Source organism: Aedes albopictus, chromosome 3 (assembly GCF_035046485.1).
Source record: "Aedes albopictus strain Foshan chromosome 3, AalbF5, whole genome shotgun sequence".
NCBI lineage: Eukaryota > Metazoa > Arthropoda > Insecta > Diptera > Culicidae > Aedes > Aedes albopictus.
Genome location: NC_085138.1, coordinates 60,297,525 through 60,323,610, shown reverse-complemented (window position 1 = coordinate 60,323,610; position 26,086 = coordinate 60,297,525). Strand labels below are relative to the sequence as shown.

At 36.5% G+C, this 26,086-nt stretch overlaps 1 protein-coding gene across 7 annotated transcripts in view; it reads left to right on the top strand.

Moving 5' to 3' along the window:
* Nucleotides 1-26,086, top strand: part of LOC109405001 (microtubule-associated protein Jupiter) — a 526,579-nt gene that overhangs the window by 366,369 nt on the left and 134,124 nt on the right. For 5 of the 7 annotated variants that reach the window (XM_029871351.2, XM_029871323.2, XM_029871317.2 and 2 more), the window contains exon 2: nucleotides 5,377-5,670. The exons of the other annotated variants lie outside the window; for them this stretch is intronic. In XM_029871351.2, the coding sequence (XP_029727211.1) occupies nucleotides 5,609-5,670 (62 nt within the window). In that variant the 5' untranslated portion in view covers nucleotides 5,377-5,608. The remainder of the gene's footprint in view (nucleotides 1-5,376; nucleotides 5,671-26,086) is intronic. 7 annotated transcript variants of the gene reach the window in all.

Here is a 26,086-nt window from a genome sequence, read left to right as displayed (position 1 = left end):
TTGGATCACCCCTCGTCCTTGACAATATGATCACAATCCGTGTTTTTCCTTTCTTTCTTTAATGTCTCTCTGCGGAATAATTATGTACATAAAGGGTGAGTCGTTAATTATTGTGCCACCCTACCTTCAACTGATTCGCCAATTGTCTACAGTTAACGAAATGAAACCAAATTTTTACAGTAGTTTAGTATATGTATGTATTTCAACTTTTTGGTATAGGTTCAAATTTAGGACGCGTTTTAGTGAAATTCACGACATTTTCAATTAACGTCCTCCATGTGGACATGTTCAGGCTCCACTTGAAACAAATATTTAAAGCTCTCTGGTTTGTTTATGCGCATCGTGCTTGGGTTTCACCCAGCTCCAAGCTTATGTTTCACTGACAACCGTTCCTGAAACCTATTGACGAACATTAAGATGATCCGATAATATATAATCATTAATTGTTCCAAGGTGCGATACCATGATTTTTGGTTTTAGCATGTGATTGTACAACATCTTTTTTAGAACTGTTAACTAAATTTATTCTATATTGACCGGAATCTCAATAATAACTGCTCAATTCATTATATGTAAGCAATAGACTATAAGAAGAAACTGTGCAAAATTTGGTTGTTTTTGGTGAAGTAGGAAAAAAGTTACGTTAGTTTGTAAATGGCACAATAATTATCGACTCACCCTTTATAGAAAAAAGTGATGTTCGGCTTTTTTGAAGAAAATTGTTCAAGGAATCCATAACAGTGTTGCCAAACAATTTTATTTTTCTGTACTTTTGATTATCCCAATAAGTAACATTTTTGGCTCTACAATAATGTTGAAATCGATATAACATTAATTGAAATGAGAATTTTAATAGATACGTTTTAATCACATCATTGATTAATTGGCAACACTGTCATATTTTTTTTATTTCATAAACATCTTTTACTTTGGTTTAAATCATCTCACATCACCTTTATATTGCATCTTAGAATGTTTATGTTTCGCAAAATTTGAAAATTGAAGGTAATTCTTGTTTTAGACTTAAAAACCATGCAGGCTCAGTGTACCAGTTATGGTTAGAGTACCTGAAATTCGCCATAGTTGATTTTCAACATTTACGATGCAAATCGCCAAGAAAAAATGTGTGAACAAAAGATCCCGATCATAAAAGATGATTGCACTCGTTCATACTTCACATTTTGCTCAAATTCTGGGTGAAATAAATCATTTTCCTTAAAATTTCGGATTCCTTGCACCCTATTTCGCCACAGTGTACTAGTTATGTCAAATTCCATAAGGCTGACACAAATTTTGATTTTCTCTTATGTCACCGCCCCCTCGGAAAATATTGGTCGAAATTCAACATTTTGAGGGGGGACACCAATAAATTATTCAAGAAATTTTTAAATTTTAAGGTGAAATTAGAGTTGCACAGAAAATTTCTTAACAAATCCGATGAGTTTATAGATTTTGCCGAATTGTTTGGTATTTCTTCGTCAAATACATTTATTATTTATTGTCCTCCCCCTTAGCGAGCCAACGAGTATTGTGACAAAAGAAGAAAATGAGATTTGTTCCGGCCTAAGGAATGCATGTAAATAGTGCGAAGTGGAACCGAGATTAAAAAATATGTCCATAACTGGAACAGGGTTCCTATCATAGGCACACGCCGTAATAAATAGTAAAAGTGGGTTTGGCTCAGATTTTATATTTTTCCTGTAAAGTATGGAAACAAATCTATCATATGACATATCGACGACATTCTTCGGGTTTCTTCTTATTTTTGTAGATGTAGTTTTCCTTAGGTTGTGCGATAACTGGTACAGGCACCCTATATCGGGAACGGCAAAGCTTGTCCGTCTGAAAAACGTCTTAAATAAGAACATACTCATTCGAAGAAAAATCAATTTTAAGTTTTTTTTTTATCCACTTAGTGGATATCTGTCAAAGGATAAGCAAAAAGGGCGAAATAAAAAGGTACAAAACTGATTACACTCATTCGAAGAGGGTATTCTGCTCAGAGGGTTCGAAAAGTCAGTACAAGAATTTTATGTTTTTATATTGAGAAAAAAAACATATTTGGCAACACTGTATCAGATAATAATATTATAATGATTTCCTCGAGCGATTTTCTCCAAAGCCAAAGGTAATAAATGTTTATATGTATCTGTTTCAAAGAGATGAATTGAAGAAATTAGGGAAAAATATGTTTCTTTTTTTGTCGTATAGGCAAAGACGAGCCGAGGGCTTCCATGAGCTGAGGGGCACAAAATTTTGTTTTTCCTTTCCTCATTCAAATCAACATTTTTTCCAAATTTGATTTAATTCCATGATGTCAAGGTCGAGAACACGTTTTTACTTTTTCTCGGCCACTTCATATGAAGTGACCCATATTGCACACTTTTACGTTGAACGTTGCAACTCGTTGTGCCATTTCTTGGCCTGTGTTGATGTGTTATAACTGACCCTAGTAGAAAGTTGAGGAAAAATGTCATTTGAAATGGAACCTACCATGTATTTATTAAAGAAATTGTTAAGATAAAAATAGTACATTGAACTGTTAGTATATTCTTCATTGCCATTTTCAACATCGGGATCCAGACTTCTAAACTTGACCTTTTTCACCCAATGTTTGGTGCGTCTGAAGTTCTGATGCATTGTTGAAGCGGGATTTCAAGAAGTTTGTCCTTAAACGCACTTGATATTTGAACGGTAATCTTTGCTTTAAGGTCACATGTGTCTTATTGGTATGTATTTTGCTAGACACTCACGCAATGTACTATCTGCACTAGTGACGAAGATTTTTTTCAATTCGTTTTACTTTTATCAGGGAATAAATGTGTAATTTTTGGAGGAAAATTCGTTTAAACGCACTTTTTTCGGTTTTTCTATATTCGTTGTTGGAAAACTATTTCACAATTTTTGATATCAATATACATTTCAACAAGTACAATTACTAGTGATAGTTAGAGCGTTATTATCATAAATTTTATCATGCAGTAACATGAAGATAATGTTTTGAGAATTATGTGCGTTTAAACGAATTTGGACCACTGTAGATTATCTTCGTGCCTGTCCTACGACATACCCATTCAAAATGGTCAATGGAAGAGGATGAGCGGACCTGGTGTGATGGTTAGAACTCTTGACTATCACGCCGAGGACCTGGAATCGAATCCCATTCTCAACCAACTCGCAAAGTGTTAGTTTTTTTATTTCGGAAGGGAAGTCAAGTGTGGGTCACGAGATGAACTAGCCTAGGGCTAAGAATCTCGTTAATACAGATAAAAAACAAGGGTTTCCAATTAGCCTAGTGATTAAGGCTATGGATCGCCTATCCGGAGATAACGGGTTCGATTCCCGTTCCGGTCGATAAAATTTTAACATTGTATCATCGGGCATAGTGTATCATTGTACTTGCCTCACAATATACAAATTCATGCAATGGCAGGCAAAGAAAGCCCTTCAATTAAAAACTGTGGAAGTGCTCAAAGAACACTAAGTTGAAGCGAGGCAGGCCAATTCCCAGTGAGGACGTAGAGCCATAAATAATAAGAAAAAGACAGATAAAAAAAATGGCAGAGGAAACCCTCTGCTAATAATGCTCATAGAACACTGAGCTGAAAACGTTACGCCAAGAAAAAGAAGATGTAAAGGTACACTTAGATTTTCTGGAAAATTGTCTGGTATCTCTCATGAAGACAGCCAGACACTGTTGCCAGTGTTGTTGGGAATGTTTAGAGAAACATCATCCAAATCGCAATCGATTTCGCCGAAGTGCAACCACAAAGCAAATTCCTAGTAAAAACAAATCACAAAGACCATCGTCGGATAAAGTGGCCCCGTTATCATCTCACTTCTCAGCTTTCCATCCTGGATATCATAGAGATCAGATTCTCATATCCACACACAGCATCCTCTCAAATATTGACCAGACAGGAAATCTCCCAGCATGCTCCCATTCCACCCAGCATGTAACACACCGAGCCAAATGCCACCGAAAATTCCGCAATATGGGAGAAAATTCTCCAGCCAGCCTCGGAGACACGCACAGAGCGCAACCACCCACAGCAGCGTGGGAAGCTTTTCGCATCACGTGCAGACTGTTGGCTGCTGTTGCACTGGTTGCGAGTTGAGCAGAATTCTCTCATGGATATGGTGCAGTGATAACCACGTCGCGTCGCCTCGCCAGCAGCCATCCAGCGACCCAGCTGATGTAGGGAATCTCTAATCAGCTGGTGGTGGGTGACGGATGGTGGATTGTATGAATTTTGACACAAGCGCACAAGAGGAGTCTGCAACTAGAGCTAGAGAGTCGAGACGACAACCGAGTTCGTGTTGATGTGGGTTAAGGAATTATGACACACAGGTTTATGCGAGCAGTAGCAGAGTTAGTATGTGGCTGCAAATGCGGCAACAGCATCAGCCTCAGCATTATCGCCTGCGATGATGGAAGTATGTGGTATTTGGTGCATGAGTAATACCTGGCTCTGGCTCAAGCCCAACCATCACCGACCACTGCTTGCTAGAAGTAGATTTGTAGAGCTCTTCGGTACGGTGTAAGGCTCATTCATTAGGCAGGAGGGTTGACGTCAAGCGTGAAGTGAAGAGCCGAGGTGAAAGTGAGGCTTGTGTAGCGTCTTTAATGAATTGCAGATGAAAGCATGTGTGCGCCTACATACTTGGAGGAGGAAATTCCTGATGATTGCTGGTGAGAATTCTTTGGTCGTATACTTTGAATGAGTGGATTGTGTTTGCAAGTAGTTGTGTACACATAGGAAAGCATGCGAAAGGACAGGCGGTAGCGCTTGAACTCGGAACATCTAAATTTGACAGAAGAAACTTGAAATTCAAAGATAAAGTGTGTTCAAAAAAGATCTCACCTCATTCTGCCAGGATTCAAACCCGCTACTTCATACTGCTAGTCCGGCGCTTTATCCATGGATCCACAAAACATGCTGCGGTTTTTTGTTCTTAGGCCAAATTGTTCAAAGTACCAAAATAGTAAACAAATTTTGCAGGTTCGAATCCCATCAGTACGAGATGGATTGTGATAGAGCGTATTTTTTGTTAGATTTATGCAGCCTGGTTTTTTGCAAAGGTAAACTTCTTTGAAGTCTCTCAACCATAAACAATTCGTTAATTTATATTTCTACTGGTTAAATGCAGTAACACAAACGTTACCGGAACTCCAACAAAACTTTCACCGCCACCAGACTCGTTCAAGACTTTTCTCATTCCGAGTATCACCCATCATCATCAACAGCCTTCATCGCCACCAGAGTAGAACAAATTAGAATCGATTCTCTGAGTTTTCCTCGTCTGCCATCGTCCTCGGTCCGGTATGGAAGCTGCTGTCGCCAACGTTCACATAGAAATTCCTCCCATTTTCAGATCAGCATTTTCCGAGTGTGGTGAAACAGTGAAACCGAAAAAAATCAATAGTCAAAGAAAAACATAAAAGTGCACAAAAAAAAGTGAAAAAGAAGCCGAAAAGTGTACCGCATTTATATTCGCAGCAGCAGCTGAGTTTGAGTTTTCCGTTCTTCCAACCGAATCAATTATCGGAGTTTCGGTTTTTATCGCCCAACAACAAAAGTTCATACACACACCCAAACTGGAAAAAATGGCCACATACGCCGCATTCAAGCACGTCGAGCTGTTCAATGTTGGAAACGCCAAAAAGAGGTGAGTGTTTTGTGTTTGTGGTCCGGCGGCCGACCGCCGCCGTCATCATAGGTGCTTGCCAATTTGCGGGTTTTATCTTTTGTTTGAATGGACGTACGTATGGGGTTGCGTGCGTCCCGACTAGGAAGAAATATCAGCAACATTATTATGTTGTTGAATCCGATTCTGAATAATTACTTTGTCGAGTCAAGTACAAGACACTGAAGACGACCTTACAGTTGAGGTCGAAATACGTATCTGTCAAAGGATGCAAATTCTTAGTGGAATTCAAAGGAACAGCACTTAACGCGATTTTCTTTTTACTCACAGATATTCCCCTAACAAGCCCAGGTTAATCATCATAATTATTTTGTTTCATCAGTTTTGTCAACTTGGAAGAAGCAGGTTTTTTCTTAGTAACAACATCACACCAACAAGAAAAAGAGCAATTGCAAAAGTTTATTGTAAAACTTCTAGAAATTTTTTGGGTGTACTCCTACAAGATTTCCTGTTATAACTCCCAGGGGATTTACTAGTGGATTTCCAGAATAAATTCTTGGTGGAACTAGTAGAGGAATTTCCGATGAAAATTTAAGAGATATTTCAAGTGGATCTCCTCGATAAATTACCGCTGGATCTCCTACAGGAACACCTAGTGCAACTTCTGCGGTTATTCACGGTCGAGCTGCGACTGACTTTCCGAAGTTCTTATAGAACATTAAGCTGAGAAGCAGGCTTTGTCCCACTGGAGACGTTACAACAAGAAAAAGAATGCCAGGATTATTTTAAGATGACTTCGTAGAGAATCTAGGACTTCAGTAGGAAATGAACAGTTCCGGGAGTAGCCAAGCGAACGCTGATGATTTATAATGAAAACAAAAAAGAAAATAAATTTTAAAAAATCCACCTGAAAAGAGATTTCATCCAGGAGCTCTTAACGGGATTCCTCCAGGAGTTCCACTGGGAATTCCTGCAGAAGATCTAATGAACTTTCCCAGGATATACACCTGCAATATATCCAGAAGTTATACAATGTTCGAGGAATTCCACAGGGAATTCCTCAGGAATTCCAGAAAGAGCTTCAAAAGAAAGTCTTAGTGAAAACTGGTATTCCCGATACAGAACCTACAGTGATTTCCGGTCAAACTTCTAGAAGAACTCCGGTGGAACCCCTGTGGGAAAGTTTTATGAACATTTAGTTTAAAGTGACGTTAATAAAAATTGCCCTGCGGGAATTTAAGGTAGAGTTCCAGGAGCTTCCGTGGCGCTCCCTGAGAATTTTCTGGTGGAACTCCTAGAGAAATATTCGGCACATTTCTAGAAGATTTCCTGATACAGATGCTAGAGCTTTTTCTAGTGAAACTACAAGAGAAATTCTTGGTGGAATTACTAGAGGAATTGTCGGTTAAATTCCCGGGGCGCTCCCTTCAGAAATTCTCGGTGGAACTCCTAGTGGAGTTCCCGTTGGATCTCCAATTCGCGGTGGAACTCCGACGAGTATGACCAAAGCAACTCCTAGAGGACTTACTAGTGGAACAATTGCGGGAATTTATCGGTGAAATCTACTGTAGAATTCCCAGAGGTATTCCCGGTGGAACTACTAGAAGATTTCTTGGTGAAACTTCTAACATGTTTCCCGCTGGAACTTCTAGAGAATTTTCGAGTTAAATTCCTCGAGGGATTCCTGGTATAACACCTTACAGGAATTTTCGAAAGAATTCTAGAAGAATTTTAGATGTATCTCCTAGAATAGTTCCCGATAAAATCCTTAGATGAATTCTCAGTCTTACGCCTAACGGAATTCTTACAGGAAATCTCGGAGAAACTCCCTGAAAAGCTCCTGTTGTAACTCCCAAATAAATTCATGGTGGAACTCCTAAAGGAATTCGCGGTGGAACTGCAAGAAGAATCCCCAGTGAAACTCCTACGGAAATGCCCAGCAGAACATCTGTGGTAATGAAGCTCTTACAGAAATTCGTGGTGATACTCCTGCAAGAGTTCCCGAGGAATTTGCGGTAAATCTTCTGGAAGAATGCGCGGTGGGGCCTCGCGAGCGGTTTTCGGTCGAAGTTCTAGAGAAATACTCGATATTCCTGGTGGAACTCCTAGACGACTTCTTGGTAAAAATCTTCAGAAGATTCCAATGCATTTTCTATAGGTTATATTAGAACTTCTGGAAGAATTCTTGGAGAAACTCTCAGAGGCATATTCGGTGCCACTCCGGAAAAAAAAATCCCTGTTGATGTCTTGAATAAATTCGATCTCCTGTGGGAATTCCTAGTGGAACTCCTAGAGAAATGTGTGGTGGAACACCTACAGGACTTCCTGGTGGAAATTCTTCAGGAGTTGCCGATGGATTTCCTAGAGGTTCCAGTGGAACTCCTGGACGGAGGAACTCCCAGAGGAATATTTGGTGGCACTTCTAAGGGAATTCCATGTGAAACCCTCGAGAATCCTTGGGGGAACTGCTAGAGATATATTTTATGAAACTCATAATAATTGATGGAAATCGATGTGGAGACCTCGATGGAATTCCGGGATGTATTCTCGTTGGTATTTCGAGGTAGAAGTCCTGTGGGAATTTTTGGTGTGACTTTTTGTGGATATCACGATGAAACTATTTCAGGCATTATTGGTAGATCTAGCTGGAATTCCCGAAGAAACTGCTTGAGGAATGTTCGATCAAATTCTCAGAAAATTTTCAGATGAAACTTCTACGAAAATCACGATGGAACTCCTGGAAAAAAAATCAGAGTGAAACTCCTAGAACACTTCCTGGTGGAAATTTCTCAGGAGTTTCCGATGAATTTCCTAGAGGCTGTAGTGGAACTGCTGGACAAATTTTTGTAGGAACTCCCAGAGGAATATTCGGTGGTACTCCTAAAGGAATTCCAGGGAAAACTCTTGAGGTAATTCGCGGTGATACTCCTGCGGAAATCCCAAATGGAACTTCTAGAAACACTAAGAAACTCCCAGAGAAATTCTTGGCGGAACTCTTTGTGGGGGCCCCACTGAATCTCCTGGATGAGTTCCTGAAGGTACTCCCGCAAGATTTCGAGGTGGAAGTTCTGCAGAAAATGCGAGTGGCGCTCCTAGGGAAATTTTTGATGAAACTCATTGTGGAGCTCGCATGAAACTCTTTCAGGTTATCTCCTGCAGGAGCTTCCAATGTAGCTACTTAAGGAATTTTCGCAGAGATTCCTGGAAAAAAATCCGATGAAACTTCTTCGAAATTCGCGGTAGAACTCCTGGAGCTGAACTCTAGGGAATACTAGATCGAACTCCCAGAGGAATCTTCATTGATATTTCTAAAGGAATTCCCGGTGGAACTCCTAAAGTAGTCATTCTATGAAACAAGAAAAAACTAGAGAATATAAAAGTTCTCCGGGATTGCCATTTCGCCATTAGGGTGGCCATTATGACAATAGGGTGGTCGAAATAAACGACATCTCTCATTTTTTTTTAAATTTTAGTGTCATATTTTCTTAACTTTTGACCCAATAGACCCAATAGCGATCTTTTTTCACGAATAGAAGAAACATTATTTCTAAATTTTAGAAGAAATATCGTGTAAAAAAATAGAAAAAATATCGTGTAAAGTTCAACTATTTTTTCATACCCAAAAAACAGAAATGTACATCAATCCGTTCTAAGCTGATTTTTTTTGGATCTATGACATTTGGTCGAAAGACATTTAGTCGAATGACGTTTGGTCGAATGACATTTAGTCGAAAGTACATTTGGTCGAACGGACATTTAGTCGAAGGGACATTTGGTCGAAAGCCATTTTTTGGAAAAAGAAGCATATGACATTTAGTCGAATGGACAATTCGTCGAATGGATATGTAGTCGAAAGGCACTAACTGATGAAGAGATGTGAGTGGAAAATAATATTATAGATTTCGGTATCATATGTTACTAGCTGTACCCGGCAAACTTTGTCTTGCCTACTGCGTTTTTTGACGTTTCAAGTTTCTAGCCAAGACCAAGTCTCCGGTCAAAATGTATGAAAGATCGATTTTAAAAAACTCTCAATTTTTCCATGTTTTTTGCCTCATAAACCTTCCTTGGGTGAAAATTAACAGAACAAAACTAAGACGACCAAAATTGGACCTTCCGATCGCAAGCAAGACTCGTTGAATAAATGTACGACTCGTGCTTCAACAGTGCATCAGAACTTCAGACGCACAATTCTGAAGAAGCAAGCTTCAAACAACAGTGCTATAAAATGCTGTTTTTGCTCACTTATAATAAGCATGAAACAAGAAGATCAGGTGCGCTGGTTTTGTTTACGAAGAGATTTGTACGCTCGAAGTCGCGAGTAAGTGCCAAAGTCGGTCATTGTGGCGGCCATTTTGGGATCCTAACCAATCTGTCCTTAAAAGAAGGAAAAATATCCGATGAAAAAGTCTGCAGCAATAACATCCAAATATCAAACGGAAGAACAGCTTGTATTCAAAAGGAGAAATTTCTTCTGAAACATTCAGTAGTTGGTACAGGAAAATGCAATGAAATAAATAAACGTGAAAGAATAGCCTATGTTTCAAAGAAGGAAAAATTCATGATAAAAAGACAGCAGCCATAACATTCAAACATAGTACAAATACGAATTTTGAAAGAATAGCCTATGTTCAAAAGAAGGAAAAATCATAGATGAAAAAATAACAACCATAATGTCCACTCTTCACTCTCAGCACAAATACTACACTTGAAAGTTGAAAAGAAGGAAAAATATTTGATGGAAAAGCCAGTATGTTATACACAAAAACGCAATGTAATGGTGAAACTGGAAAGAAGAGCCGAAACCTACACTGCACTACAATGTTTGCATTTTTATGTTTGATATAATTAAACACGATTAAATTGCTATACGACTCTCCATTCGACCAAACGTACTTTTAACCAAATAAGTGCAGTAACATATAAATTATAATACCGAAATCTATAGAATTGTTTTCCATTCAAAACTCTTCATCAGTTAGTTTCGACCAAATGTCCATTCGACGAATTGTCCATTCGACTAAATGTCATATGCTTCTTCTTCCATAAAATGGGTTTCGACCAAATGTCCATTCGACCAAATATCCGTTCGACCAATTGTACTTTCGACCAAATGTCATTCGACCAAACGTCATTTGACCAAATGTCATTCGACGAAATGTCCTGAAGCCATTTATTTTATTTATTATTTTCGATTTATTTATTTTTTTAACACATCCATGGGCTACTGGGTGAACTTTAGTTAGTAAAAATATCAGTAAATTCTCCTGCTGCAGAGTGGTAATCCACCAAGAATGCCTTCATAAATTCTTTCTGATTTTACTATGGCAGTTTTTGTCAGATTCTTCCTAGAGTTCTTTCAGAGATTCATTCAGCAACACATTCTGGAATTCTTCCAAGAGTGCCTTCAGAGATTGATCTTAGAGTTCTTATTAAGATTTCTCTCCAGAGGTCCTTTGAGAGACCCCCAGGAGTTCCTGCTAAAATTACTCCAGCAGTTTCTTCTGGTGTTCCTTCAGGAATTAATATTGGAAATCCTCGAAAGTTATAATGGTTTGAAAATTAAAAAAAAAAGAAAAATGTCATTTCTTGGACCTTGGACTTTTTTTCAAATGGGCATCTTAATGACGAAACAAAAAAAAAATGCTCTTATTATTGCTTGTGAAGATCATTACTACCGAATTTGAGCAATTACAGGGTACTTTTATGTTCGAGTCAATTTTTTTTTCATATAATGGCTGAGAGGATAATCGGTTTCATTATTGAGTTTCACAAATGTTACGTTGAGTAACAATGTAGCAAAAATTTTCTAGATACGTAAACCCCTATGGTAGATCGTCGCATTAAAGTACTGTGAGTAATTAAATCTTATAGAATTGTTCAAGCCACTTCATTAGAATTTTACTCAAATATTGCAATTAGAATAGCATTGTTAACTCTGCTGAAAATTCTATCGAGAAATTCTTGAACCCTTACCTATTGCTCTTTGTGAGGATCAAACCAGTATCTTCTAAAAGGACTTTTTGCAGTACTGGACAGAATAAAGTACGCATTGGGCGATTTTAATACAAATTACTCAAGTTCTCATCTTGCACTGAACAAATTTTCTTCAAATTTCAACTAGACACTCTTGATAACTTATTCCTGTAAATTACTCTGCCGAAGTTTTGGACGATGGTTTGAAGATATCTTTCCAAGTTTTATGGAGGAAAGCATGTTGAACAATTTGGAGGATATCCTGACTATAATTTTCAAAACCGGTGCAGAAAAATATCAAGAAGTCAAAGGTAAAGATTTTTAAGAAACCCCAAGGGTCTTTTTTAACAACCTGTTTGGAAATTTTCGGAAAGAACTTTTCAAATAAATTTTTTGTTATTTCGATAATGCTTAATTTTTACAAAAAAAGAAAAAGTTCCTAATAGAGTTTGATGAAAATTTCAGATTCTCGGAGAAACTGTTAGAGCAGTGATCCTCAGCTTATCTGCCTTTGCGAGCAAACGTTGACAACATTTGCAAGGATATTAGTCAAAATCAATTTAGTTTATATTTGTTTTAATATTTATCCACAGCAAAGAGCTAAATTAAGATGTACTTCGTACATGCAAATATGTAAGAAACCTGGAATTATCGTAAGATTTCATTTTATCTCTAAAAACCTTGTAAATTTGTTGCTTTTTGATTAATTAGTTAAACATCGTACAAAAATTTCCAATAACAAGAGAACAGTAATAATTTACTTAAGGATATTGTTGTGAAATTTTGAAATATTTCTTACCATTCTTGGTGAAATTTATTGCAAAATCTCTGGGATCAATTTTGACAAATTTTAGAAGCGAGTTTCTTACGGTAGCTTTGCAGAAAGTTCCTGCAAAGGATGTCGAAGAAGTAAGAATTTACAGCAGATGTAGATAATTTTTGGATGCTAAGGATGCTAAGAAAAATCTTTTTCAAACGGCTTCAGAAAAACATTTGAAGAGAGAAAAGTCCAGAGAAACTATAAACGAATTTCTTGAAATAATTGCAGGTTTTATCCCAAACTGAAAGAAATTCTGACAAAATTTTGAAAAGTTTCCGTAAAACATTTTTAATATATTTCTTAAGTACGCAACAAACTCGTCTATATGCTTAATAATTGTTTACAAGTTACAATGATTAGTAATTTGCTACTACTGAGAAACGATTCTGAAGGAATGATATGAAAACTTTGTTTTCAGGAAAACTTTTTTTTCCTGAAATTTCCCATCTTGCAATATTGGGTAAAAACACTAGACTTCACCCCCCTTAAATTCTGTTCTAATCTTCGCCACTTCATACATTTAAAATGTGATTTGTATGGAGGGGGCGAAAACTGGAGCAGTGGCGAAGTCTAGTGCTTTTACCCTACATATAGAGAACTTTTAGACAAAAATATTGTCTTTTTTCAGAAAAAAAATCTTTTTTTTTTGCAAACTTAACTTAATTTAACTTTGAATTTTTAAACGCATATTAAAAATATTTATTTTATAATGCATGTTCCTAAAAGTCAGCCATACATTACTTTTTTGTAGATCTTGCCATGTTTGATTTACATTGGTCTTTTGGCAAAATTATGAAAGTTTTTAACGAATCTCCAAAAATTGTGACTGAATTCTATTAAAAAGAATTGCAGGTAACAGCTGTTCAGCATTTTTTCCCAAATTCCTCGTACAGTTGCCTAATAGATCGTTGAGTTTTATTATTTAAATTCAGACATATTTACCTTTGTTCGATATTTTTGTCTGTTACGAAAGTATTTATGTTTGAAAAAGGAATTTATTGAAAAAAAAAGTCGACGGAATAAAAATAAAAATTCCTTTGAGTTTTTTAATGAAATTGTATAAAATTCTAGTCCAAATATAATTTAGAATATCTTCTATACAATATTCAAGGCATTAGAAAAATAATCAACATTTAACATAATCAACATAAAAAATAATCAACATCATTTTTTAAATTTCATAGGTACATACATCAAGATGAAAAAAAAAAGTATTTTGAGGAAATTTACAAGCTATTTATGTTTTTTAATTTATCACTTCTGCAGTGTTTCAAAAAAACTTTTTAAAGAATATTTGTGGATTATCCTTATTTAGGGGAGACTGAGGAGACTTGATCCCTGGGGAGACTTGTTCCCCCCATATTTTCTCGGAATCAAAAACAGTTTTCTTCTAGTATATTTTTTCCAAAACTACATCTTGACAGACGACAATGTTTTGGTTACAATTGATTTTGATTGTGCATTGCGTTATTTTTTAACGGCTGATGGTTTGTTTTCAGTCCTTCAGAAATCTTTTAGGCGATTCCGAAAAATCTCAATAACTTTGTAAAAATTGGACCAGATCGTGTCAAAATTTTACCGCACATAGTGTAAATAAGATACTATCAAACGTATTTATTCAAATGAGGCTGTTATATGAATATTTTAATTAATGCAGCTTGGTATATGCAACAGTGACATGGGGAGACTTGATCCCTCGAGGATTACACACACATTATACATGTGAAAAATAAAATTCTATTTGGAAGCCTCTATTTACTTGGAATTCTACTATATTCAATGATAAAACGTGTCAGATAATTATTATTTTATTACACACCATAAAAAGAGGGATCAAGTCTCCCCATTTTCAAATTACAGCATAACCTTAACAATTTAAGGAAATCTTATAATTTCAAATTCACCATGTTCATCAAAAATACAAGAAAACTTGAAATGAAAATGATAAGGAAGCTTCTGGAGTTATTTTCCCTTTAAATTAACCATGTGCTCAAAAGGGGATCAATTGTGGCCCATTTTTGAAAAATACATCATAAGACATGCCTCCATAAAAACACTGTTTTGAAAGCTTTAACAATAATTTAAAGTCCTTCTGTTGGGTATAAACTTGCAATAGATGTTAACCTTCCATTCTGTACGAAAAACGAATCAAGTTTTGTGTTTTTCTTGAAGTTATAGGCAAATTAAGAAAAAGGGATCAAGTCTCCCCAGTCTCCCCTACTATTATCTCGATAACTTGCGAAAAGAATTTGTTTAGTTATTCCAGAAAAAAAAAATATTCAAGGACAGCTGATAAATCTTTGGTAATGAAATTTGTGGAAGCTGTATGATAGAATTCTTTAAGAAATTTCTGGAGATTTTTATTTGTGAAACTTCCGGAGCTAGCTAAAAATAGTTCAAAGAGAAAGAATAAGTTATAATAATAAGGCTAAGCTGTTAAAGCTCCATTTAGAGGTACTCAGTTGTAGAATTTTTTGATAAAGATTCAGGATATATTTTGTAATAGTCTTCGGAAGTAAGTCTGGAATAAATTTATTTATCTTGCTATGAAATTTCTACAAAATAATGTCTTACACAGGAAGAAATTCTGAAAACTAACGTAAATATTAAAACGTTAATTTGGGAACTTATCGTATTTTCGGCAGTTTTGTTCTCTTCGTCATGGGGGATTTTTTGAAACCTGTTGATCTCAAAGTTGGCCTTAAATCCTTCCCAACCAAGCTGAGTTATATGCCCAAATTCCAGACAATTTGGCCCACAAAAACCCCCCATGACGAAGAGAACAAACCTGCCGTTAATACCCTTTGTCACCCTATTTCTATTTAATTTCCTTCGATTTTACACAAAAGAATTTCTTGCACGCAAAGTTGTGAACAAGCTCCTTACCGATGGAGAATTTGTTGAAAGCGATGGTGGTCATTTTGTTACAGCGAAATCGATGTAACAATTTCAAACTGTGTAGTTAAAATCATAGAGTATATTATATCGGAGGGATTTTCTTAAAACCAATATTTTCTAAATACCAAGTTATCACGGAATACAGTGATCAGAAATCTGCGTAATTATCTTGATCATTTCTAGGTGCAAACAAATGCAGCTCTCGACGTATAAGCGCTCCATTGATCTTGCTAAGCATGTCTTGGTTGAACTAGATCAATCTGGCGTAACTGATCTAGATAAGTTTTATCTTTCAATATAACCCTCCAGTGTTCTCGATATGCATCCTAGAGCCTTCATCAAAGCGATCTAGATTGACTAGTGCTACACTTGTCTTTGATTTCGTTCGATATCTGCAATAGCTGATCTAGATAAGTATAAACTTTCAATCTTAAGTTCTCGTTATGCATCCTAGAAGGTTGAAGACCTCAGCAAAGTTCTTTAGATTAGTTTGTACTACAGGGGATGGCCAAAATGTTTGGGATATGCAACTTTTTTTTCTCTCACAAAAACGTTCAACATGCTATAACTTTTCATAGAGTGCATCAAAAAATCTCAAATTTTGACTGTTTGTCAACCTATTATATGTGCATCATTGGTACAAATTTGGGCTCGATTGATTAATATTTCGCAAAGTTAGAACCGTTCGGGTAAAACACTATTTTTCAGACAACTCATTTTTGAGCTGTCATATCTCGGAAACCAGTGAACCGAATTGAATGAAATTTTGAACGTACACTAACAATGTGTAAATGCTTCACAAACTATTAAAACATAGGTACTTTTCAAACATTGAAAAAAGTTATCATGGATTAAAACTTTTTGGATTATTCTTGAAAAAATGTATTTTTTTTACATCAATGTCAATAAATTTTAGTGTTGATATTTAAAGATTTTCCACTTCTGTTCTCAAATTATCTCTAATCAGATATATTAGAGCCCATTTAAATTGAAGGAAGGACACATTTAATCATTTTTGTGTGGTATTGTAAATTTGACTTATATATCCTCTATATGGGTAAAAATTTCAACCCGGTATAACTTAATTCGTCGTGAGAAAATATTACATTTTATTACGTCATATTAAGTATCAATATATTGTTGATAATTGTTGAAAAAATCATTCAATTCGCTTCACTGGTTTTCGAGATATGACAGTTCAAAAATTAGTTGTCTAAAAAATAGTGTTTCACCCAAACGGTTCTAACTTCGCGAAAAATAAATCAATCGAGTCCAAATTTGTACCAATGATGCACATATAATAGGTTGACAAACAGTCAAAATTTGAGATTTTTTGATGCATTCTATGAAAAGTTAGAGTATGTTGAATTTTTTTGTGGGAGAAAAAAAGTTGCCTATCCCAAACATTTTGGCCATCCCCTGTATCTTTATATCTTTGGTTTGGTTCTAGATCTGCTATAATTGATCTAGATAAGTTTTATCTTGCAATATGAGACTCTAATGCTCTCGATGCGCCTTCTAGAGAGTTGAAGTTTCCAGCAAAGTGATCTAGATTGATTCGTAATGCAGATTTGTATATTTAATTTAGATCTAGGTCTGCTCTAACTAACCTAGGTAGGTTTTATCTTTAATATAACACTCCTGTGTTTCTGATATGCATCCAGTATTTTAGATTGATTCGTAAAGCAGTTTCATGTATTTAATTTTCATCTAGATCAGCTGTAACTGATCTAGATAGGTTTTATCTTTCAATATGACACTCTAGGGTTCCCGCAATGCATCCTAAAGGATTGAAGTTTTCAGCAAAAGGCTGTAGATGGATTTGTGCTATATTTTTGTTTTTGGTTTCGATCAAGATGTGCTGCAATTGAAGAACAAAAAAATTATTACTATGGCATTCCGAAAACTGTTTTTTTTTCGTTCGTAATTTGCCTTCCCTTCCTACTCGGGTCACTATCCGAAGAAAGCAGAGTTTCGTTCGATGATGACGATGACGGCGATGCTGGGAAGCACCGTTGTTGGTTGTGTTGTGCAGGTGCTGACCTTGAGCTCGTTTGCCCCCGTTTGTTGGGAACGTGGAACGTGCTGTGCATATCGCTGCCCCGTTGAATGAAGATGATGATGCACATGACCTCCCTTTCTTGGCAGATTACAGTACATAGGTATATGCATGCACAACGAAAGTTGTCGATTGTCGGCTCTTACCTTGGTGCTCGATGGTGTCAACGTGTTCAGAAATTATGAATTAATTATATCGATTAGGTCGCGCGCGCAATCTGGCGCACGTCCATCCCCTACATATGGCGACGTCTGATGCAGTGCGGTTATGTACCAGCACTAGAAGAGTGTCCGTTGACGTCCTTCTGTCGGTGTGAGAGATTTGTTTGGGGGAAATTTATTGGATGGCTTGTCCAATATCACCCCGCTAGATTGTAGGGGATTTTATCGTCCTCAATCAGCATATTTATTTTGCTTATAGGTTTTGGGAGCGAACAGCTGTGCCCTGGGTGGGATATGTGGTTTTCTGTTATGGGTCATCTGTTGGCTCAGGATCAACGGAGTCTTTTAGGGATGTGGACATGAGGCATCATAAAATCGAGATTGATGAGCATGATGCACTGGGTTACACTGACTGTTGGTCCAGATTACAGCTCGTTGGCACTGGTACAAGCAAAACGTTTTATGACTTTATTCGAGATCAATTATGTTTTTGCTCGTGATTGAGGTGAGACTTGTAACTAAGCAGTATGGAATGGAAAAATGATTATCGAATACAAAGTTGGGCCAAGTTTTGAACCCAGAACCATCTGGGTTCAAAACCATCGTAGTCATTAGATCAACAATCAGCATGGTCTTGCTAAATACAATATAATCTTCTTCAATCTTTGGATTACATTATGTCAAGTGTTATTCTTTTATTTGTTATCCCTCGGTTCAACGGAATCCATGAATCAATTTAGATCCCAATCAAATGTATCGTATCGATTAGTCTCCGCCTAACGCGATGCCCCACTGAACAATTCCCAGACTACGTTCTTCCACACAGCCAATCGTAATTCATACCGGGCGTCGGGTCAAGTCATACGCATGTGTCCTTCGTCTGATTTCGAACAACATTGTATAGTGCCCCTGTTCGTCATTTTCAGCCAAGTGACCGCCTTTGGCTACCCATTTCGGTCTACACAGTTAGCAGCAGTGTTGACCTTGTGTCTATTTCCTCTGGAGCCCAGTTTAATTTTGGTAGCCCATGCCTGGGCCCGATTCGGATAGAACGAATTCCAAATGTCGGCGACGAAGAAACATGTTAATGAGCAACCATCATCGTCGTCGTAGTCGTCAACGTCAACGAGAAAGTGGACGACAACGTCCAACTGTGGGGAAGGTGCGTTTCTCCATAATCTTCAGCCAAGAATCATGTTGAAGTCGGTACCTACATAGAATAATGAAACAGTGGGATGACGACTCAGATGAATGGAATTATTTTCGGTTGAAGGTTCCGTTCGAAAATTCTTCTTTTTTGTGGTTTAGAACCCATTTCTCAGTTATATTCTTCGGACCCCTTGTAAGAAAGAATTCGAACCCAGCCATCTTCATGGTAGTATTCCGGCATGTTTACCAACTGAGCTAAGTAAACCCCTAAACAATACAGCTATGCGTGATTTGATTGAAGAAAGGGAAACTCTACCAAGCCGAGGGCAGCCTGTTTCGCTGCATTGTTTCGAGGAAATTTTCCTATTCAAATCAGAAGTGGCCGCGACCTGGTGGCTGCCAACACCCACTTTCCGTCGTAGTCGTCGCGATACCAATCTGGGCGGCGATTTGTAACAATTAACCTTGAGCCAGTATTGTTTTATTGCCTTCGTCGTCGTCCTCGTCGTCGTCGTCGGTACGAATCTGGTTCAGTGAAGAAAGCTGCTTCCTAAGGATTAATTCTTGAGTTACGACGATTTACCGCGATGACCGCACCGCGCCAAGTTGGAAGGAATTAATTATCACCCACATTTCTTTGCTCGATTAATTCGGAAAACAAGTGAGTGACGATGCAGGTTAATACTTATCCACGATGTTGGAACGGACCGACCGGGACTCTATGCAGTGACCCCTGTCGACTCTGGGTGGGTTGGGCGCGGAAGTGCGGTTGGCGATTTCCACATTTCACCTCCTATCATGTGTTTTGTTGATGGCCTGTGTGAAATCGATTATGCTTTGCGCGTTCGTCTCGGCGTTTGGTGCTAGGGATTCAGGTTGAAGTAGGCACAAAGGGGCAAAAGGGCGGAATTGTTTGAGCACGACCCACGCTCATTATTACCGAGAATGCTGTCGACCGTCATGGTCAGTACAAGTGTGAACAAGGTGCTATCATCGATTTTTTATATCGAACAGTTAGGTGAAGCTGGAACAGGTTTGAATCGTGGTGTGCGATTTTTTAAAAATATTCAAAGATAATTTGAGAAGCATGCTACTATAAGTGTCTATAGTTATGGATTTCCTAAGGACTAACAGATAGTTCTTGAACCAATAGGTAATAATGTTTCTCCGAAAAAATCTCTCAAAAGCGCCTTTCAAGTGGTATATAGAAGCAACTTCTAGAATTAGTTTCCTCTATCCCTTTCGGGAGGGAGCGCAAAAAAGGTGAAATTTCCATACAAATGGCTCAACTTTGGCTCTCCAGAACTCTTGGATTTTCTAACAAAACAACATTTGTTGTTCTCATTGGGAAGAACTATTTTTTTATCTCTCAATTCCTAGCTTTAACTAACTTCCAAGGTTTTCTTTTAAATAGAACAGTAAAATTTCTCCTAGAGATTCACCTGAACATTTTCAAGATGTCCCTGCCGACTAAAAAAAGGATGCCAAACAAAATAATCTATCATTTCTTTAAAAGTCGTCAAGAGGTAGATAGAAAATTCTTGAGTTATTTTGTTTTACTGAAATAAACCCAAAACCTTCTCTCGAATAGTATCCTTTATGAAATTCTGACAGGATAACATTGATCATATTTGATATTAATTCTGGATATCAGTCAAAAACTGAATCAACGAATTGTCTAACAACTTTTCAGGAATTTAGTCCAAGTCCAAGAGAAACTATGATTGCGTATGATACAATTCTAAATTTTGCAACTATATTTTTCTTGGAAAGAGAGAGAAAATTTCTCTCGATTTCAGTCAAGTTGTGTTATTTTTTTTCGGAAATATACTCTTGAAATATGGAAAATATTATGGAGAAAATTATCCAAAAATAAAAATATTTGAGAAAATAAGGCAAAACATCATTAAGCTTTTTATTATTGCTATTTGTTTTTCTTTTAAAAAATGCCACGGACAACGTCTTCAGCTTTCGGCTGTACATACTGTTTTAAACTTAACATTAGACAACGGACAACGGAGCATGCACCAGTGGAAACGGGGAAGAAACTATTCTCACGAAAAGTTTCAACGCCCGAAGCGGGTATCGAACCCTCACCCCATAGCATGGTGCGATTATAAGCTTGGTGACCCTAACCGCACGGCTACGAGGCTCCACGTTCTTTTAGTTTAAATAAAAATGCATTTAATAATCTTCTTACGTAGAATATGTTCAAAAATATCACTAGAAACCATCGTTTAAAACTTGAGTAAGGATTTTTTTTTACTTAATCGTCTATTTAAGGCTCATGCGAGTAAGGGATGCTGATGAGATTAGATCTCCCAAACACTCAACTTTTCTACTCATACCTGAGATGTAGATCTCTCAGTTGTCTGGATCTGAAGTTATCTACAATTATCTTTATAAATAATTATTCTACATTTCGTAAAAAAACATCAAAAATTTTCACCTTTAACGCATCTGAAATAGTAACACAGAATTTACTTAAAAATGTATACTGAAGCTTCTTCATAAAAAAGTCAACTATTTTTTTTTAAATTGGCAGCAGAATGTTTGCCCCGTAAAACTTTAAAAATTATCCATTGATAACTTTTCAATATTCCATGGTAGCATACCTGAACACTATAAAGCAGTCATTTGGGTCCATGAAACATTGTCCTCCTGAATCCTGAACTCCATGATTCACACAATAAAATGGCTGAAACAATCCATAGAATGATGCATAGAATGATCCATGAAAAATAGGAAACGATCCTTAAAAAACTGAAAATGATCCATAGAAAATAGAAAAACTATCCGAAGAAAATTTTAAAGGGATTCATAAAATATGAAAAATGATCCTTAGAAAATATGAGAACGATCCATAAATCATAGAAATTGATCCATAATCCAGTGAAAATTTTACGAAAAAGTCGTTCACGGTTTTATTGGAACCATATTTTATGGATATAAAAAAAATATAGATCGTTTCCAAAATTTTATTGGACGTTTCTTATGTTTTATGGATCGCTGTCCAAGTTTCTATGGATCATTTTTCTATTTTCTATGGATCATTTTAATTTTTTTTTATGGATCGTTTCCTATTTTTCATGGATCATTCTATGAATCGTTTCAGGTATTTTATAGCGCAATTAATGAAATTCAGGATTTTTTTTATTGCTAAATTTGACGAAAAGATTCGGCAATGTTTCGTGGATCCAAATGACTGCTTTATGGTTTTTTGATATGCTTCTTTGGAATATTGAAATGTTGGATCATTTGGAAATTTTTCATGGATCATTCGTCGTTTTTGATGTATAAAAGATTCTATTGTCTGAATGCTTATAATATTTATTATTTATCTCTATAAGAGAGATTTTCAGCCGGGGCTACTTCATCTCTGTATCGAAACACTTCTAAAATACTACATTTACGGCACTTATTGTAAATTGAAGAGACTTTTTGTTTAATACTTGACAGAATATGTCATCACATTTTTTGGAAATTTTTGAGTGAAAATATGACATATCAAGATTTTGAGACATTTTTAATTGAAACTGTAAAGATGTTTTCCGAAATTGCAGGATCAGTTTTTAGTGTAGATTTTATTGCAGTGGTTGAAATAATTTCGGAAACATTTTTCAACTGCATTCATGACCAGTGTTGTCAAATATCGCAATTACAAGTGACTTCAAGGTTTATTACCATTTTTAGGTCACTGAAGGTTGATGAAACATATTTCATATTACTCTTTAAAAAAAGGAGTGAGAATTTTGCGTTTTCAAAAATTTTGACATTTTACAAGACTGGACAAAAAATAATTTTAGAAAGATTTTTTTCATCAAACTCGTAAAAAATGTGGGTCAATAAAAAAAATGTATGGATGTATTCCCATAGCAATTAAGATATTTAGCACCGAATGTAATTTATATTACCTTCTGAAAATAAAATCTAATTCAACAACTTTAAAATTTTGTGATTTTTTTTCCAAATACTTCTTCAATGTTTTTTGAAAACTATTTAATAAAGAAAAAGAAATCTTAGATGCAAAAATTGGAAAACAAAAAATGAATAAACATGATTAAAAAAAAGTGGAGACTTTTTATGGTACATCCCGAGAAATTGCAAAATAAATATTAAGATAACTCTTCAGAAAGTTGTTTTATCTAAAAAAAATGTTGTGGAAGGTTTTCCCGAAAAAAAAAAGCTGGAAAATTTCGTAAAGATTTTACAAGAACCAGTGGTAAAAAAAAATGAAAATCAATTAAAATGATCATACACCTTTTCTTTCTTCAACGTACTAACGCTGGACGCTGTCTAGAACATTCTACAAAATCGGGATCTATCAAAGAATTGCTCTACACTTCCAAAACTCCCGGAATGCACAGGAAAATTTGAAGAACATTTTCGGTGATTGGAAACTTAATTAAAAATTATTTTTTGTGTTTTTTTTATTTGAAATTCATTACAAAAATGATCTATTGCAAATTAAGCCACTGAGACAGCTTACTTGAAAATCGTATCACAATATAGTATGGATGATCTTATTGAATTTATGCACATTGTAACCCATGATAAAAGGAAGAGTATGGAAATGTTATTGTGTCGTTATGGAGAGAAGTGCGACTAATAGAAAAGTTGTACCTGCCGGGACTGAGACTCATTCACTTAAGAGTCGAACGTGCTGTCAACTATGCCTTGGATCCCGGCTTTGAAATTGGAAATTAAAAAAAAAATCACTCCCAAATTGTTTTAAATTTAAGTGAAAAATTTGATCTAGAATTTTGAGTGTTCTAGTCTAGTCTAGTCTAGTCTAGTCTAGTCTACACATACACAGCCATCACTAGGAAGAATCCTGAAAATGATAGAATCGACTACTTCTATGATTTTTCTTGTCATTATCAATACTTGCAGTGAATCAGTGATGCATTACAAGTATTGAAGCGGCCAGGCCTACTGTGCAGCGTCATTGAATAAAAATTAAAACCATAGAACGGGGACTTCTCGTACCAACCGCTCCTATTTGGTATAGAAGTTAAGCAAAAACGTTGGGAGTGACTTTGCTAAGAAAGTTAATGTCACTCCGTCAAGGCTGCTCCTCCTGGGATGGGACATAGGAATTTCCCCATATGCCCGGGCTAGAAAGCCTAGGCTTAAGCGCCATTGCTCGCTCTCTGAAACGACATAATCATATTTTGATCCCTTCCCCGGTTATACTAAAACAATCAAATTATAAACTGTGAAATGTTTACAGGCTCACACTTCCAACATCGAGGCATCTCATAGAAATAAGGAATATCTCACCAAATAATCAAACTTCCAGTATCCTTCCAGCAGTGGGTCTTGAGGTAGTTGAAAACGAAAAAAATAATCCCAAAATTAGACATCGCCATCGCCAGTTTTCAGCTTTTCTTTGTTTAAGCAGCGCTCTGAAGAAGATTCAATTACTAGGAACACCATTTCACCCACTAGTTCATCGCTTTTTAAACAATTTCACAGAAAATTCAGCCATTCAGTTAAACTTTCGTCGGCCAAACCGATGAATTAAGTCACTTTGAAGCGAGAAAATACGTGACCGTTTTCGATTGTAGCTTCCGGGCTAATTGCTGTTTTCTTCTCGTAATGCTGATTATACATTTCCAATACACTGGAACTTGAAAGTAGGAGCCCAATTAAAATCACAACCGAAACTATTGAGCGTTCACAATTTTCTTCTCAGGATGGCGTAGCACCGGCAATTATTTCACTATTCGGTCGTTCGAATCTTGATCAGTGTACGAAGAATATGGCACCGCAAGCGAAAAATAGGCAACAAAGAAGGCACGGCAACGGTTCTGTGATTTAGTTGGTTAAAGCACCGGGCAAGCGGTACAGAGTCGTGGGTTCGAATCTCACAAATTGATTTCTCAGTGTTCCAATTAAACGTATCCACGCCTTCAGATACATCAAGTTTTACGTCTATTTGATTATTTTAGTAGGGGGATTCACTTAACACCGTAAACTGCTTAAGTTTATTCTGATTAAACGTCGCTATCCCCAAGGCAATCTTTGATTATTTCTTGGGAAAAATAGTCGACTGGGATTTTTGATAGCTACGGAGTTTTTCGGCTTTCAGTCACGGGAAAAAGCGTTGATAATTTTATATCATTGCCAACGTTTCGATCCTTGGGTTCTTCCTCAGGGCTCGATCTTAATCAACTTGTAAAGATAGCACTTTGCACACGATCGTTTGTCTGGTTTTTATTCCATAAAACACTGCACCTTTTCCGTTCATCACCAGCACCCCAGTAGGATGTTGGGTGGGTGGTACGAATCGGGAGAAATTCGAAAACTAGAAATCAGCGGAACACAAGAATGTGGCTGTTATCAATCGCCGTTCGGGCAAAGTACGATCTTTACAAGTTGATTAAGATCGAGCCCTGAGGAAGATCCAACCCAAGGATCGAAACGTTGACAATGATATAAAATTATCAACGCTTTTTCCCGTGATTGAAAGCCGAAAAACTCCGTAGCTATTTGATTATTTCATTCGCAATTTTATTAAACATTTCAAATAATAGAAAATTATGGCTTACGCAGCAATTTAAATTGTTTAGTGAGTCCTCTTAGTTTATTTATATGCGCGGTTGCATTTAACCGTTTTAGTGTCTTCTGCGCGGTCAATCCGTAGCTAATTTCCGCACTTATTTTTGAAGACAAGAACATGATATGATGTACTGGTGACGATCTATGAGAGATTTCGAACATTTATGCGTGATAATCTACGGTGAAACGTGTAATATCCTTTTCGATTGGTATACTGGCAGAATGAACTAAGGGATTCAAGTGTAATCTGAATAGTTATTTTATAATGAGTAACTTGAATTTTGCCACATATTTTAGAAGATATTGCATTCAAGAATGGAAAATTCATAGTAACTAGTTAGGGTATTGGTTCCCTTCTTAAGCATGTGGCTCCCATTTTCATCCTACGAAAAACAAAGGATTGAAGCGCTGTTTGTTTTATTTCTTATTTTCGTATTTTTTTGTTAGAAGTGAGCACCCATGAAAACAAAAAGAACGGAATCAATCGGTGCCGTAATCGCTTGTTTCCGAATGGGATGAATATGGGATCGTGAGATTACTGATGGCACACATACCCTACATAAATCTAAATTTTTATTTTTTATGTCTGTGTTAACCGAACAACATCGTACATCTACTTACACAAGAAACAAACAAATCATCTGTGTATTATTGGTGGTTTTCTACATACTTCCAATCAAGGTCGATTGTTAGCTAATTCAGTTTTCTAATCAGTGTAGAGAAATATGAGGATTTGATAATAAAGAGAAGGAAAAAAATAGATACAAAGATACAAAGTTGGAAAAGAAGACTAGCCAGGAATTAAACCCA